Raw genomic sequence first — 17154 nt, 5'->3', positions numbered from 1 at the left:
GATGACTTTTAGTGTTAAGAGTTTAGTGAACTCTACAGTACCTAATGAAAGTGACCATTACATGAACGATAAAAAAATATGATTCCATGAATAATGAATTTCTGATTATATATTGGGAAAGTAATTTTAATATGAAGTCTTTAACTGAAAAAATGGAACCATTTCAAGAAGAATATACATGATTGTATGGACAAACATATTCCTAAGAGGAGAGCAAATACCAAGCAAATAAAGTAAAAACAAACAAACAAAAATGAAGCCTATATGGATTACCAGTAAGGCTCTTAAAGCTGTAAGAAAAACATTGGTCATGGAAAAATACCAACAGTCAAAAGAAGATATTTATTTTCAATATTACTTTCATGATAGAAACACAGCTACAGGGGGATGCCTTAAATCTGGATATAAATTTGAAAAGAAAATCTCTGAGGAAAAAAACAAATCATTCTCCAAATATGTTAACTCTAGAAAAAAGGATATTCCTGGGATTGCAAACTTGACTAAATCAATACTGAAGGAGACGTTATTGACATTGGCATTATTAAGGCTGATAAACTGAACAAATTCGTTCATAGTGTGTTTCGTAATGTGCCTACAGCTGCAGATCTAAGTGGATGAAATACTGTATTTGACGTGAGTTTTAATGAATAATTTGTTTTGAGATAGTGAACAGATACCTGAATGAAAAACGGCCCATTAGTTAAAGCCTTGTTTTAAAGGGAGCAAAAGACAATCCTGGAAAGTATCACCCAATCAGCCTTTCTTGTGTACATTGCAAATTAATGGAGGAGAGTGTAAGTGGTAGGGTAATTCAATTTATGAATGACAATTATCTATTTTCTGACTCTCAATATGGATTCAGATCATTACCTTTATGTGCACTGCAGGTTTTAGAAGTTATGGAAGACTGGGCTCGTTAAATAGATGAGGGAAAACCCTTTGGCTGCATATATTACGACTTCAAAAACGCTTTCGATACTGTACCACATTCAAGAATTCTAGTCAAACTTCAATCCCATGGTAAAAGTGGACATTTTCTTAGTTGGATAAAAGCCTTTTCAATGGATGGTAACCAGTGTTAACATGTGATAATTTCTTGGGTCGATTCCGGGACACTCGTCGTAATGTCAACGCACGCTAGGGAGGTCCGGATTTTTTTTAAATGGGGAACGTCTGTGGTGCATTCTAGAAAATATCTGGGGCTATTTTAGTCGTTTTTAACGTCGGGAAAATGTACCTATTTTGACTGCCAAGACGTATTTTTTACTTGACATGTTTGTTGTTTTTTTCTGCATTTTTTTGAAAAAATAAAACCACCAGATATTTTCCCAGGCTTTAAATGAAGTGCTAACCAGAAGGATATGCAGTCTACTTTTCATCAAAACAGGAAATAAACAACTATACGGTCACCTGTTTTCCCGCGCTTTTGAGAACATGCGTTACAAAATATTTATTTTTTCATCACATTTAAAACGTTTGCAATTTATGACACACAATGTTTTCCAGACGATCAAGAAGATTTTCCAGTCGATGAGCTTTTTTCCGTTTGCATATAATTTTGATAGAGACGTGTCTGACACGCCAGGAGAAAGACCCGCGGTTTCTGCAGGGCGTGATATTTGTGGGTTTGAACAAGAACATCAACTGAAGGATTTCAATTTTATTGCGTTTTATAATCATACCAGCATGAATTAATAAAAATGAATAATAATACAATAGATTTTCTATGTGTAATATGTATTTCATTTGAAGAACATACACTAACAGGACCAACTACACACTTTACAAGCCTCCGCACACATGTCTCAATTTTATTTCATTGTATAATCATATCAACGTAAATGAATTCATGTGAATAAATAATACAGTAATACAAAATCACGAACGTGTCTTATTTTATTACAAGAACATACACTAACAACACTAGTTACACACTTTACGGGCCTCAGCACACATGTCAGACGTAATTTCCGTCTTTAAGCATGGCGTTTTGAAGTTGTACTTCAAGGACAGTTTGTACATATTTAGTCATTTATTTAAGTATTTATTTTATTCACCTGGAAATCTGTGTTGAAGCCGTTCAGTGGTTTTAGGATGTACGATAGGAAGTGGAAGGTGAGCGGTAGAAGCGGATCCTGATGGTTTTCTGCAACCCGTGCTACCACGCCTTTCTGATTCGTTGTGACTCTTGAAGTAAGCTTCAAGCGCTGGCCATTGTTGAAGGTAGCGATCGACGCAAGTCTGGAGGGAGAGCCACCATGTGCTGCAGTGCCGAACCTACTTGTACGTAGCCGTGTCTGTGAATTCCCGGAACTCATGTAGAATCTGTCGTCATTTGGAGCTGTGCTGGAAGTGGGTGTACGTGTCTTGAAGAACTTCCTCGATGGGCATGGCAAGCTTCTTCACTGCATAATGTGTACATGTGCTCATTCTTTGAACTTACCTTCATGCTCATTTGTCGGTAAAATGTGTGAAAAATATCAATTCATCAATTAATTCATAAGACCAAACAAATCCATATGAAAACAATAAATTTGTATACAAGAACCCTCCCCGACTCGTTTAGCACAACAATAGGCCAATAGATCAATTATCGGGTGATTGACGATGACATCGACGACACACGTACCAATTAACGGATTAGTGTCAACATGTCCTGTGTTTTACGACCAGTGTCCCGGACAGGCAAAATAGCTGAATTACATTGGTAAAATTAAGATAATCGATTCCGATAATTATTTTTTTCGTGTTTTTTTTTATGGAACAAACATGCATCCTCCGTGACTCCGTGACAGAGATACGATTTCCGGGATAATCCCGGACGTCCGGGACGTTATCACATGTACTGAACTGGTCAACTCCAGTAAATCTGACTGGTCGAGGGTATCCAGTGGCATTCCTCAAGGTAGTGATTAGGGCCGACTTTATTTCGTTGGTACAAACATGACATTGAATAATTTGCGGAAAAGTCAACTCTGACTACGATACATTTGTATTAGTCAAATACAAGCTGACAGGAACATTTTCTCACTTTGGAGTGAAAAAATGGATTTGAGATTTTAATATTGACAAGTGTTGTACTACATTGTATGTAGTATGGTCATAATAATTCAGCCCATACATACACTACCTGCATGACGATAATGTTCAAAAATATATCAGATAATAGTGAAAAAGGACAAGATCTTGGAATTACTTAGTATACTGACCTTAAGTTCCGTCACCGTATGGATGTCTGAATTAACAAAGCCAACAAGATGACTTGGCTAGTGCGGTCTTTTTCATATATTTACAAAATCCGTCCGTAAGCTTTACAAGACAGTATACGACCACATCTAGACCATGAAATATTGTATGGCACCCAATTATTATTAATAGACATTGAAGCTATAAAGAGTTCAGAAAAGGGCAACCAATCTGGTGTATTATGTAAGAAACACGTCATATATCGAAAGACTAAAAGCTATGAAACTTCCATCGCTTTCATGCATAAGATTTCGAGGAGAGAAAAGTTAAAACGGAACTTTATAAACTTATGAATCAAAAAGATTTAAAATCACGCGAATTGTAATAAATTCTAATATAAATATATTCAAACAAATATTTTTTATATATAAATTGACGTTATAGATGCATTAAAAATAAAATACGTTGAACAAGAGATAGAAAAATATGTCCGTGAACGTTTTCAAAAGACGCACTTGAAATTGAATTGCAGTAAACGAAGAATTGGTGAAAATATCAGCTAATGCAGCTGGAACGCAACAACATGACAGACATCTTAATATCGACGTCTTAGGTGTACTTTGAAAACGAATTTTCAGATTGCCGTACTGCTGGTATCTTTGCCCTTCAGAAGTGTCCAACTTTTCCATCTAAAGAAAGCAAATATGGTGAAAATTGCTGTATCTGTAAGCATTTAGCTGTTCTACAATCAGGCACACATTCCTTGTCAAAATTAGTAACAATATGGACATTTTTAAAAGAAGACATTTAAGAACACAAAACACAACCTGAAGGCTTCGACAAAGAGTCATTGCAAACGACGGGGGCCTTTCGGCGCTCTACGTGCTCATATAACGTTTGATTGTTCTTAGTAGAGCTAAGTAGTCTTACACAGTTATAAGAAGTTGTAAGTAGTTCTTAGAAATTCGAAGTAGCTTTAATTGTCCATAGTAGTTCTAAGTAATTTTTAATAGTAGTAGTTTATAGTATTTCTAAGTATATGTACTTTTTATTGTTCATGGTAGTTCTAAGTAGCTTTTAAAAGTTCTTAGTTGTTGTTAATATTGGCTTTTAATATTTCTTAGTAGTTTTTATAGCTTTTAATAGTTCTTAGTAGTTTTTAATAGCTCTAAGTGAGACCTTGACCTTTGAGGTATAGATCTGGGTCATGTGCATCACAAGCAACCCATCATGGTAAACCTTCATGGCAAGTTTTCTTGAGAATCCTATAATGCATGGTCTAGATACAGCTTGGACAAGGATAACATCAACCATTGACCTCTAATTGTGACCTTGGCCTTTGAGGTTCAGATCTGGGTCATGTGCACGACATGCAGCCTGATCATGGTAAACCTTCATGGTAAGTTTTTTTGAGAATCCTATGTAGTATGGTCAAGAATCAGCCCACACGAAGATCACATCAACTATTGACCTCTAAGTGTGACCTTGGCCTTTGAGGTACAAATCTGGGTCATATGCACGACACGCAACCTGATCATGGTAAACCTTCATGGCAAGTCTTTTGAGAATCCTATGATGCATGGTCAAGATACAGCTTGGAAAAGGGTAATTTCAACCATTGACCTCTAAGCGTGACCTTGACCTTTGGGGTACAGATTTGAGTCTTGTGTATGACACGAAACCTCATCATGGTAAACCTTCATGGCAAGTTTTTTTACAATCCTATGATGCATGGTCAAGATACAGCTTGGAAAAGGATCATTTCAACCATTGACCTCTTAGCTTGACCTTGACCTTTGAGGTACAGATCTGAGTCTTGTGTACGACACGGAACCTCATCATGGTAAAGCTTCATGACAAGTTTTTGAGAATCCTATATTGCATGGTCAAGATACAGCTTGGACAAGGATCATTTCACCTTTTACCTTGACCTTTGAGGTACAGGCATAGTTTGTGAGAGCGATAGACCCCATATGTATCCAACATTGTATATTCATGTTTGTATGAAAATCAATTTTGGCAATCAAAACTAAAACCAACCTCTCAAAAACAAAACAAAACAACAACAAACAAACAAAAACAACATTTAATTCCACATTCCACATTTGTCAGAATAGAAATTTATACAGGGCACAAAATTCAAGCAAAAAAATGATATTCTTTTACTTTTGCTACTTCCAAACTTTAAACGCATTTTACCAACTACTACATCATAGATTTGTCATTCACTTTTTACCAAGTGCATCAAGGTTTTTTTAATAAATAATATTTTAAGCCACTGAACAGCAAAACCAATCACATTTGATAACCTTTAACTTTGTTTTAACAACATAAATTCAAATCCGGCAACACCAATTATTTTTTGTTCTGCAGATTTGGGCTGGAAACAAATTGAGTGAGTGAGTTTTCCATTTCTTTTTTTAAAAACAGAAGTAGGTAGTAAATAAGTATGGTAGAATAGACAAGCATATTGTGAATAATACTTCATGTACAATGTTATGATATGGTTTTATTACTCATTTATATTTCTCACAATTGACTTCTGATCATTAAGTTCTAACAACTATCTTCTCAACAACCCTTAATGCCCTTGGATATAATCGGTTTTCAAACCTTATCCAATTTCCTATCTGTTATTGCAATTTTTACAACTTTTAAAGAGTTTTAGAATCTTTACCCTTGGCAATTGTTTGTTTATTTTGGAACAAGTCAAGCTTTTCGAAAATGTGAAAAATTATGACCTTGAGGTAACCATAAGGATTTGTGTATTTGGGACCGAAAATGTGAAAAATTATGACCTTGAGGTAACCATAAGGATTTGTGTATTTTGGACCGAAAATGTGAAAAATTATGACCTTGAGGTAACCATAAGGATTTGTGTATTTGGGACCGAAAATGTGAAAGATTATGACCTTGAGGTAACCTTAAGGATTTGTGTATTTGGGACCGAAAATGTGAAAGATTATGACCTTGAGGTAACCATAAGGATTTGTGTATTTGGGACCGAAAATGTGAAAGATTATGACCTTGAGGTAACCATAAGGATTTGTGTATTTGGGACCGAAAATGTGAAAGATTATGACCTTGAGGTAACCATAAGGATTTGTGTATTTGGGACCGAAAATGTGAAAGATTATGACCTTGAGGTAACCATAAGGATTTGTGTATTTGGGACCGAAAATGTGAAAGATTATGACCTTGAGGTAACCATAAGGATTTGTGTATTTGGGACCGAAAATGTGAAAGATTATGACCTTGAGGTAACCATAAGGATTTGTGTATTTGGGACCGAAAATGTGAAAGATTATGACCTTGAGGTAACCATAATGATTTGTGTATTTGGGACCGAAAATGTGAAAGATTATGACCTTGAGGTAACCATAAGGATTTGTGTATTTGGGACCGAAAATGTGAAAAATTATGACCTTGAGGTAACCATAAGAATTTGTGTATTTGGGACCGAAAATGGTGCTCAAGTCCTCAACTTATTTAAGTTTCATTAATATCCATCAATTCTAAATAAAACTATTAGGCCGAAACTAATCTTTGACAAAAGCCCGCTCGCTAAACCACATCCTCAATATAATAACCCAGCTTTCGTTGAAAACCTGGTTAAATTTGAGTACCAAACACATAATTGACTAAATTTGAATATAAATTTGTGTGAAATAGGCTTTGAACTTTTAAATGAAATAAGTTAATTTTAAAACAAAGGTAAACAATCAAAATGAAGGCGGAAAAGGACCAGTTGCTATGATTGAGTAAAGTTGTTAAAAATACTGACCGCACCAACTATGTATTGCTATTGTGTCATGTGATAATTATATCATGGTTCAGATATTTCAATGTTGATACAAAATATTTCCAAAATTTGTGAATACAAGTCTATAATAAAGGGGCTGTACTCCGTATGATGAAAAAGAGAAAAAAACAGAAAATTGTTGGAAACTGACATAAAACTTGGTATCGATGTGTACAATGCATTGAAACTTACTAAACAAGAGATGTTTGTCAAACATTATGCCCCCCCTGAGCGCCATGTTGTCAGGATTATATGGACAATTGAATAAAATATGCATGGACCGAAATGACAGCTGATTTGTTGCTGTTTTAAGATTATGACCATTAAAGTGTGAGGATAAAGTGTGTTATGACCGTCATGACCTTTGACTCTATGAACTCAAAATCCAGAGTCATCAGCTGGTCACCAGAAACCTAAATGTCAAGTTTGAGGGCCATGGGTGCAGGCATTGTCAAGTTATCACAAGACAAGTTTTTTTCGTTCAAGGTCACTGTGACCTGGACCTTTGACCCGATGACCCCTTAAATCATAAGGGGTCATCTACAAGTCAGATGCAACTCCAAGTCAAGTTTGAAGGCCATGGGTTCAGGCATTGTTGAGTTATCACTCGGACAACCTTTTACCATTCAAGATCACTGTGACCTTAACCTTTGGCTCTATGAATCCTAAAATCAATAAGGGTGATCTACTGGTCAGGCTTAACATCCATGTCAAGTTTAATGATCATAGGTTCAGGCATTGTTGAGATATCAGTGGGGGAAGATTTGTTAACTTTTTAGTGTTAAAGGTTACTGTGACGTTGACCTTGGCCTGATGACCCCCAAAATTGATAGGGGTCATCTACTGGGCAGGCCCAACCTTCATGTCAAGTTTGATGACCATAGGTCCAAGAATTGTCAAGTTTGCTTTCAAGGTCACTGTGACCTTGACCTTTGACCCCTAAAATCAATAGGGGTCATCTACTGGTCAAGCCCAACCTCCATGTCAAGTTTGAGGGCCATGGGTGCAGGCATTGTTGAGTTATCACTTGGACAACCTTTTATCATTCAAGGTCACTGTGACCTTGACCTTTGGCCCAATGACCCCTAAAATTAATAGGGACAATCTTCTGGCCAGACTCAACCTCCAAATCAAGTTTGAGGGCCATGGGTGCAGCCATTGTCAAGTTAACACTCGGATAACCTTTTACCATTCCAGGTCACTGTGACCTTGACCTTTGGCCCAATGACCCCTTAAATCAATAGGGACCATCTTCTGGCCAGGCCCAACCTCCAAGTCAAGTTTGAGGGCCATGGGTGCAGGCATTGTTGAGTTATCACTCGGACAACCTTTTACCATTCCAGGTCACTGTGACCTTGACCTTTGGCCAGATGACCCCCAAAAACCATAGGGGTCATCTCCTGGTCAGGCCAATTCTCCAAGTCAAGTTTGAGGGCCATGGGTGCAGGCATTGTTGAGTTATCACTCGGACAACCTTTTACCATTCAAGGTCACTGTGACCTTGACCTTTGGCCCAATGACCCCCAAAAGCAATAGGGGTCATCTACTGGTCAGGCCCATCCTCCAAGTCAAGTTTGAGGGCCATGGGTGCAGGCATTGTTGAGTTATCACTCGAACAACCTTTTACCATTCAAGGTCACTGTGACCTTGACCGTTGACCCATTGAGCCCAAAAAACAATAGGGGTCAGCTACTGGTCAGGCCCAACTTCCAAGTCAAGTTTGAGGGCCATGGGTGCAGGCATTGTTGAGTTATCACTCGGACAATCTTTTACCATTCAAGGTCACTGTGACTTTGGCCTGATGACCCCCAAAAACAATAGGGGTCATCTACTGGTCAGGCCCAACCTCCATGTCAAGTTTGAGGGCCATGGGTGCAGGCATTGTTGAGTTATCACTCGGACAAGCTTTAAAATTATTTTACCATTAAAGGTCACTGTGACCTTGACCTTTGACCCGATGACCCCCAAAATCAATAGGGGTCATCTACTGGTCAGGCCCAACCTTCATGTGAAGTTTGATGACCATACGTCCAGGAATAGTTGAGTTATCACTCGGACAAGCTTTGGTCTACCGACGGACCGACCGACATACCGACATGCCTGTGCAAAGCAATATACCCTTCTTCTTCGAAGGGGGGCATAATGAAGTACCACATAGTTTACAATTAATTTATTTTTCGCTGCTTTTTCATATTTTTCCATTAAAAAAGATTACTAAGTATGTCTACCTAGTAGAATTAATTTCTTTTGCGTGACTGGCAAGTCGATGTTATCACGTGATATTACCAAGTAAGGTATATAGCTTAAATATTGCAAACATTTCGGGTAAGCCTTTGTAGCACTGTGGATTCCACACTGGTCTGCAATTTTGGCGACACCAGTTCGAACCCGTCTCCGACTTGATTTTATTTTACATTTTGTTATTTTTTTTTACAATTATGATATCAAAGAGTAAAGCCTTTTATTAAATAATTGTCTTAAGATTTGTTACAGAAAAAAACTTTTTTTGGTGCCAATCTGGTGTACAGTCCCTTTAATATTCAATAAAATTTTCAGCAGAGTCTTTTAAGGTGCACAATCTAAGTTGAAGCAATTTTTTTTCTTTCTTTTTAAATTTAATGCATTTAACAGATAAAAAACATAAAAGCGATATTTTTTAATAATATATTTTTTTCAAATTTTAGGTGCCGCAAATCCGTTGAAACACATGATAAATTTGTTGTGGCCTAAAGGCTATTATTTTTTATCTGTACCTTAATCATAATTCATATGATTTTTTTTTATTAATAAAGTCAAATGAGTTAAAGATGATAATCCATTAAAGTTAAAAAAAAAAAATGTTTTACCTTGCATCAACATTCATCTAGTTTACCTACAGGAATATCAGATATTGTTTAGCATGCATGATTATATTCATAACAGTTACACATCTATTTCTTGATCCATGTCAACAATCTTTTCTATCTGCTCCTCAGTCAATATATTCTCAGCGTCATTTAGTTGTGCTTTATCTTGTTCAAGTAATTCTTTACTTGATTCAACAACTGACTCTTGTTTCATTGCACCAACCTCAGTTCCATCTGTTTTGAAAGAGTGAGGTGTTGTTGTTTTTTGAGAATAACTACTTATCACATTATCATAACCAGGAAATCTAACTTCAACAAGACCATTAGCACATGTTGTAAAACATTTTGTCCTTTCATTGTTGCTAACTCTTCCATCCTCATCAATGGGCTGTGTTGCAGGAGCATGTTGTTTTGTCCTTTCATTGTTATAGACTGTTTCAACACCATCACTGGGCTGTGCCTTGGTTGGACATGGAAACACTGACTGTAACTCAGCTGAAGAATTCATTCCAACTAAAACATAAGTTATAGTCCTTTTAGGTAATAAACTAACCAGTTGATCGTTTTCTGTATTTGATTCACCCTCACTGATTTCAATTTTCATTTTCGCAACAGAATCTGTTTTCACATTATATGACTTTCCAACATCAACTTCATCACAATTTGTAGTATCAGCAATATCATTCAAATCATTGGCCGATTCCTTACAGACCAGTCTGATGTCAACAGCTTCATTAACCAGATCTTTTTTCTTTGCCTTTCTCCATTTCTCCCCACACTGGGTGTATTTTGTCTTTGAAATCATTGTAGTTTTAGTGTTGCCAACTTTACCTGTATCCACATGTAAGTCTGAATGAAAGTCTTTCACATGTTTGTTCAAGTTGGATTTAAAGCCAAACGTTCTGCCACACACCTTGCAATCAAAGCGGATACCCTCATGAATCTTCATATGGGTTGAAAGGTTGCCTTTGGTGCTGAAACTCTTCGCACAGAGTTCACACTTATGTGGCTTTACCCCTTAAACAAAAAATCAAATCATGTTTAAAACAAGAGCTGTAACAGAAGATGACAAATGCCCGCGATTGGACCTTATTGGATGGATAACCATTCAAAAATAATATTATATCAGAGTTAAAGCAGTGGAGGCTCTACCTCATCCACAAATAAGATCATGTTTAAAGAAATTGAAACACAATCATATTGTTAATACCCTTAGTTCATTTCCTATATACGAGAATCAAAATAAACTCAGTTGACCCGTAAGGCTGTGTAGCTGATTGTATTTTTAATGGACTCACTTCTCACAAAGGTGTCACATGCTTGATTTCGACCCCCCCCCCCCCCCCCCTCCATCCTCCCATCCCTAGGGTTGATGTGAGTTTGGTAAGTAGCCACAAGTCTCTAGGTAATCCCATTTCCCAAAAAGCATAAGGCTACATGATTATGTTATATTGTGCCAATCAGCGTACTAAGGACAGTTTTGTAAAAACTTGTTTGACAACTATTGTAAAATACACAAGTTTAAGCTAAGCTTTGTTACCTGCATGTTTGTCTTCGTGGGCAATCAAGAGGTCAACTCGGTTGTAGGCCTTTCCACATAACTCACACTTGTACTTTAAGTCATTATTATGCAGCTGCATATGCCGTCGATACGTATCTTGAAGTCTGCAGTCAAATATTAAGATACCAAAAGTCAAAGCTTACAAAATTAAGAATTTACAGACAAAGCTGAAATGAACAGCTGATGTTCATTAAACAAAGAACACACATTTTATTACCGTAAATAAATATTGTTATTTGAATGTATGATGAATTCTTGTAAACTAAAAGTATAAAAGTTAAAACAAATGCTAGCCAGGCACCACTAACTAGCTAAAAGAAGATTACTAATTATTGATTTTTAGCTTTAAAACTTTAAAATGTATCTAATAATTAAACATAAGTACCTAAAGGTTTTTTCACAATCTTTAACATCACATGCATATTTCCTCACGCCAGTATGTAGGCTTTCATGCGCTTTCAGACCATGTTTTTTGTGGAAAACCCTTCCGCAGACTTTGCATTGAAACTTTATCTTATCTTTTGACTCTGCATGAATGCAATATGTGTGATTTTTCAGAGCACTGGTTTGCTTAAAAGCATCTCCACACACCTCACAAAGATATGGTCTCTCTTCTGAATGTGCTGATTTCAAATGCCTTATCCTGCTATTATAATCATGAAATTTCATTTGACAATTCTGCACCGGACATTTCAAAATACTGAGCGCTGGATGCTCTTTACATGCATGCCTGATTAAATCTAAAACAGATGAAAATTCTGTATGACAGACACAACAGAACAGATCTTTGCTTGATGAGTTTTCTTCTGCTTTGATTTTTACATCATTGATCAATTCAGCTTTTACATTTGTGACTGATACTTTAATTGTGTGATCTCCATTAAATTTTCCACTGCTTTCCATTTCTTTGGAGTATGAGTAGCCCACAGTCTGCAACCAGAAAAAAGATATATATTATTGAAAATCCCAGGCAAGTGGCTCATCATGAGTCTATAATGGGAAATTATTCAAATTATATTAATGTTATACCTTTTAACACGTCTATTATTTTAGACGAATCGCATAATGCACCAGTCAATATTGTAACCATGCCCCCCCCCCCACCCAGGTTCAAGGGTATACCGGGGATAGCCATGTTTTAACCTCCCAGGTGGCCCCACAGTGCTGGGTAAATGTGGTGGATTTGTCTTTGCACCAAAAATAGCAGGGAATGGGCCTTACCTAGAGTCCCTGGCGTGTGGGGTCATTTTGCCAGGATTATACCAGCAGTTTGACTACACAGGATTTTACACAGGGTTGGCTGGACCAAAAGTCAAAGTCCCAGCCTGGACCTGATCGGGGGAAGGGGGGGGGGGGGCGTGGTTACAATTGACTGGTGCAAATACATTCGTGAATTGTTGGTGTTTTTTGCAGGGAATCAGAATATGCCCAATATCAATGATGCTTGTAAACAAGTTTTCCTAAACGAACACAATTACAATTACGAAACTATTATTATTACTGAATAAAATACCTGTAAATATATTCTCAATTGTTCATTCAAGTTCTAGTGTTATGTTTAAACAAGCTTAAACGGAGCATTACAATTTAAGAAATCATGGCAAAAATGAAAATAAGGGGAAGCACTCCGTAATGGAATTATCAAGGCACAACGGACATGCGTGAAAAGGTTTGAGCCTCGTAATCAATTTTGAACATGAAAAGAAATACGTCATTGGGGAATCCCTATCAGCGTGAAAACAACTTTTGACAGGTATTTCGGATACTCCAAAAATACCCGACCTTGCGTTTTTGTGACGGTGCCAAGCAGTTTATGGGAGAGAAAACTGTTACCTAGGAAACGCCAGCTAGAAGCATGCATCTGATTGGTTAATTTATGGCTGATCTTACACTAAAACTGATATGGTACAGGCTAGGTGAGACTTACTCAAAGATGGCGGAGGCAGGGGCAAACATGCAGAGCTGGTTTAGTTGGGAGGACCATTTCTTGGATTTTTTGTTGTTCTTTTGGATTTCGAGTGGTCTAATTATAGTAGGGGTTGTTAATTCGTTAACCTCCTTCTTTGGCCCATTGCAACCCCGTATTTCGTGGGATAGATCCAAGGATGGTGGGTCAAGTTCCAAGGCGATCCCCCAGGGCCCCTTGCAGCCAGAGTCAACATTTTGGCTCAACTCAGCACTTAACTGGTTCTACCTGCACTATGAGCAGTTTCCGGAGTTTGTCGATGCCTGGACTACGTCACTCAATCAACAGGCGAACAAACTTGGGGTAGGTGTCATGTTGAAAATAATTCTTAAGATTTTCATGATGAAATTTGCATCTTAATTTAATGCCACTGTGTTATTTTATTTACTGATATTGGGCCTAAATTTGGTTCTATTCCCGATGCTAAAACATAAACCTTTTCCCCAAATTAGCAAATGTGAAAATAAAATCCCCAATTTAATGTTTAAAAACAAAGAAATTAATTAACATTTTGTTTTGATAAAAAAATTACATTAAAATAGACTCACATCATGTTTTTGTATAATGTATCCTTCTTGTCTTTAAAGGCAATTTGCAATCAAAATGACGCATTTATACCTAATCTGAAAGGTCCTGTCCCCATTCCCAAAAGGATGAAAAAAAACACTGATTATCTATATATAAAGTATAGTTATTTTATCCCATTTCACTGAGTATACATCCATTCATGATCATGTCACATTTTCATATTTACATGTACATGCTGTGATTTTTTTTTTTAAAGAAACATGTCTCACCCTTACAAAAACAAACACCGTTTATGCTGACGAGACTAGTTTATTTGTGGCAACAACAGATACAAGGGGGTGGCAACAAGAAGAATCCAAACACAAGAGTGTACTATAACTATTATTAACTTCTTTGTGTGTATATAAAACTATACTATCATTTTTATGTGTTTTCATACATAACGTTATAACGTTATAACATGTACATATGTATACATATATCACCCCCACACTGAGCATGTCACAATCCTATCGAAAAACATATGTTTCTGAATAAGTAACGTATGTAAAAAGATAAGATGGAATATTATTCTCTGGGATACTGGCCGTCCAGGAAAAACCTCGCTTATCTTTTTTAAATGTGCGAGGAAACCTGTATTCGTAACAATGCTCGAAACACGTTTAGTATTTCTCAGACTAACCCTCCAAATATGAGACAACAAATATATCTCAACATGCTCCATTATACAAATTCAAAAATATTATTTAATTGTACATACAATCTCATTGCGGTTATATTGTGAAATAATATAATTTTCACCAAATAACATGTTCATAATGAAAATATAATTCAAGTTTGATGTTGCCCGAACAGCAGTCTCGGTAGAAATGACCAAAGCCCACTTTACCCGCCTAACTACGTCATTTCCCGCGCTTTATAGCGCCACCTACAAAACTGACCAAACCAGTTTTTAACATGCTATTTTGAGACAATTGTTCTCCGCTATACGGTGTAACGCTGAGAACTATATATAATATTGGTTGTATTGCAATATCATCATAGCCTTGATGTCATCAGGGGAAGTAAAGACACACATTTATATGCAAAAATTTGAACATTGGAAATCATTGAAAATATTCTTCTGAAGCAGTTTTTGTAACAGAAAATGTATAAAACAATTGTGTAGCAAAGTACAGTTATTGTGGCTTTATTATTTGAAGATCCCTTTTTGTATGCTGTATTCAAGGGCACCAAGAGTACTCCATTACTGACCACTTTCGAAGCCACAGGGAGTGCATATATATATATATAATACACCATTTCGGGGTAGAAATTGTCAAACCCGCCTTCCAACATTTTAAATAAAATAAATTTCTTTTCTGAGGTAGGGGTGCAAATCAAAAGGTTATACCCCCCCTAAGTTACGCCTCCTGTAATGTTAAATACTGGAACTGCCCTTGTTCTTGGTACTCAAGATGATAGTATGATGTACCCAGAAACTCAAAATTTGCTGCATAGACTCTCAAGCTGGTTAAAAGAATTATTTGTTACACATTTTTCGGTTAGAAAATGAATGAGGCTTCAGTACATACAAAGAGGGAGGTGGGTTTCACCCTCGGTTTCCGAACCTTTCTCTCTGAAGGCAGAACTATAAAAGTTAGCTGAACAGTAATACAGTACGGTATATAATTATTTTATCTTGATAAGTGCAGCTGATATACACATGTATAGCAAATACCCAGTTAAAATATGACATAGAAAATGTTTTGTTGAAATTTAATTTTAATAAAAAAAACTACAACTGATACATCCAGAATGCTATGTAGTTGTACATGCATATAGATTACCTTTTTCAGAATGCTAAAATTGGATGTTACGTAAGTTTACATAATCCCTCCCGAAACCTTAATTGTATAAAGTACAATATGTTTACTTCTTTAATTTTTCAGTTAGTTATTGGATTGCTAATTTTTCAGTTTTTAGTACAATTAATTGTCATTTTTTGTTTTAATTGTTTCAAAATTGATTGATTGGTAAAGTAAATGTATCCATGTATCAAATATTCGCCTTAGTCATTCCCATTTGTATATACATATGGTATAGAATTATGTATCATCCGTATCAAAATAATACACTACCGGAATATATACAAGCATCTTTACTGTACAGATGTTTTAGTACCTGATGAAGATTATAATTACACCAATACCCCGGTACGTTTGTTAAAAGTAGATCAATTCATGTTATTTTTAGATCCTCTGTTTTTGGAAACTTGGCCATAACTCAAAATCATTCAAGATATTCAGATGAAACTTGGTACACATGTTGCCAGGGACAACACAAACATGTAAATCAAGGTCTCTAGCCTAGGCTTTAGTATTTGATGATGAGTGACTGTTTAACTGAAAACAACCGACTAGTGTTGACATTCTTAGGTGCAATTATTTAAGAATGAAATTGTGGTCAAATTAAGCAGAAATAATGTCAAACAATTCCAAAAGCTCTTAAGCATTCACAATTTATTAAATCGCAATGTCCATAGCAGGCAAAATATGAATAAAGGCTTTTCCCTTTAATCTGAATACAAACGTTAAAAAAATCTGTAAAATGATCCAATCACATGACTGTTTTTTGGTATATAAATTAACTTTCATTCTTTGGCCGAGTAAATTTTTACTTAAACTTAATTTAGTAAAATATAAAAAATGTCAAGTAATAAAATGCCAACAAATATGATTTAAATGTAGTAGAAGCTGAAAAAGATGCTATTTTTAATAGTTTTTGCAGTATGGAATAACGCAAGTATAAAGCATGTTAACCTTCAGCCCAGGGGAACATTAGTTTTCCTAATTAGAAGTGTTTTTCTTTCTTATTCTTCTTCTCAAAGTGGATGCAAATTAATTGGGGAGTAGCACAAGTCTGTAGGATTAAAGCACAGACAATATGTCTTATATTGAGAAATACTTTTCTTTGAGGAAAACTATTTTACCTGAGTGTGTTAAGGAGCGCCTTAGAGCATAACAAGCTCATGTGAAATGCACGCATATATATACTGTGAGAAAAATCATTATGATTTCTACAGATGAACATGCTAGTAATGCAAATTTATCATTCCATTAATTTCATGCACCAGGTAAATTCAGAATTTGAACAATAATACTGTTATCTGATATATTAGTGCAAAACATTTGAAGCTTAAGAATGCACAGTGATACATGTATTACACTAAACATCATACAGCAGCATGGAGTGAGTAATATAGCCGATTGGCTGTTAATGTTTC

The 17154-nt window shown here is 36.1% G+C and overlaps 2 protein-coding genes across 7 annotated transcripts in view; one reads left to right on the top strand and one right to left on the bottom strand.

The window, feature by feature from the left end:
• Positions 1–5282: 5282 nt before the first annotated feature.
• Positions 5283–13044, bottom strand: LOC128234292 (zinc finger protein 117-like). The gene is made up of 4 exons (XM_052948456.1): positions 12909–13044; positions 11781–12325; positions 11375–11499; positions 5283–10851 (listed from the first exon to the last, which is right to left on the bottom strand). Exons 2-4 carry the CDS (start codon positions 12296–12298, stop codon positions 9911–9913), a joined length of 1584 nt encoding a protein of 527 aa, XP_052804416.1. The 5' UTR covers positions 12299–12325; positions 12909–13044; the 3' UTR covers positions 5283–9910.
• A 67-nt stretch (positions 13045–13111) lies between these two features.
• The window catches only part of LOC128234290 (phospholipid transfer protein C2CD2L-like), a 49046-nt gene continuing 45003 nt past the window's right edge, over positions 13112–17154 (top strand). For 3 of the 6 annotated variants that reach the window (XM_052948452.1, XM_052948450.1, XM_052948448.1), the window contains exon 1: positions 13112–13664. In XM_052948452.1, coding sequence (XP_052804412.1) covers positions 13272–13664 — 393 coding nt within the window. In that variant the 5' untranslated portion in view covers positions 13112–13271. The remainder of the gene's footprint in view (positions 13665–17154) is intronic. The other 3 variants (XM_052948454.1, XM_052948451.1, XM_052948453.1) reach the window with 2 other exon arrangements.

Source organism: Mya arenaria, chromosome 5, assembly GCF_026914265.1.
Source record: "Mya arenaria isolate MELC-2E11 chromosome 5, ASM2691426v1".
Classification (NCBI taxonomy): domain Eukaryota; kingdom Metazoa; phylum Mollusca; class Bivalvia; order Myida; family Myidae; genus Mya; species Mya arenaria.
The sequence above is the reverse complement of the archived record's forward strand: the minus strand, read 5'-3'. Positions and strand labels throughout refer to the sequence as shown.

What these genes read in the sequence shown, in the direction of transcription:
- LOC128234292 (XM_052948456.1), bottom strand. Translation starts at nt 12,298, where the DNA reads ATGGAAAGCAGTGGAAAATTTAATGGAGATCACACAATTAAAGTATCA. An exon ending in GATTGTGAAAAAACCTTTAG is followed by an intron (nt 11,500 to 11,780) that starts GTACTTATGTTT and finishes ATTTGACTGCAG; the next exon opens with ACTTCAAGATACGTATCGAC. An exon ending in CCACGAAGACAAACATGCAG is followed by an intron (nt 10,852 to 11,374) that starts GTAACAAAGCTT and finishes TTTTTGTTTAAG; the next exon opens with GGGTAAAGCCACATAAGTGT.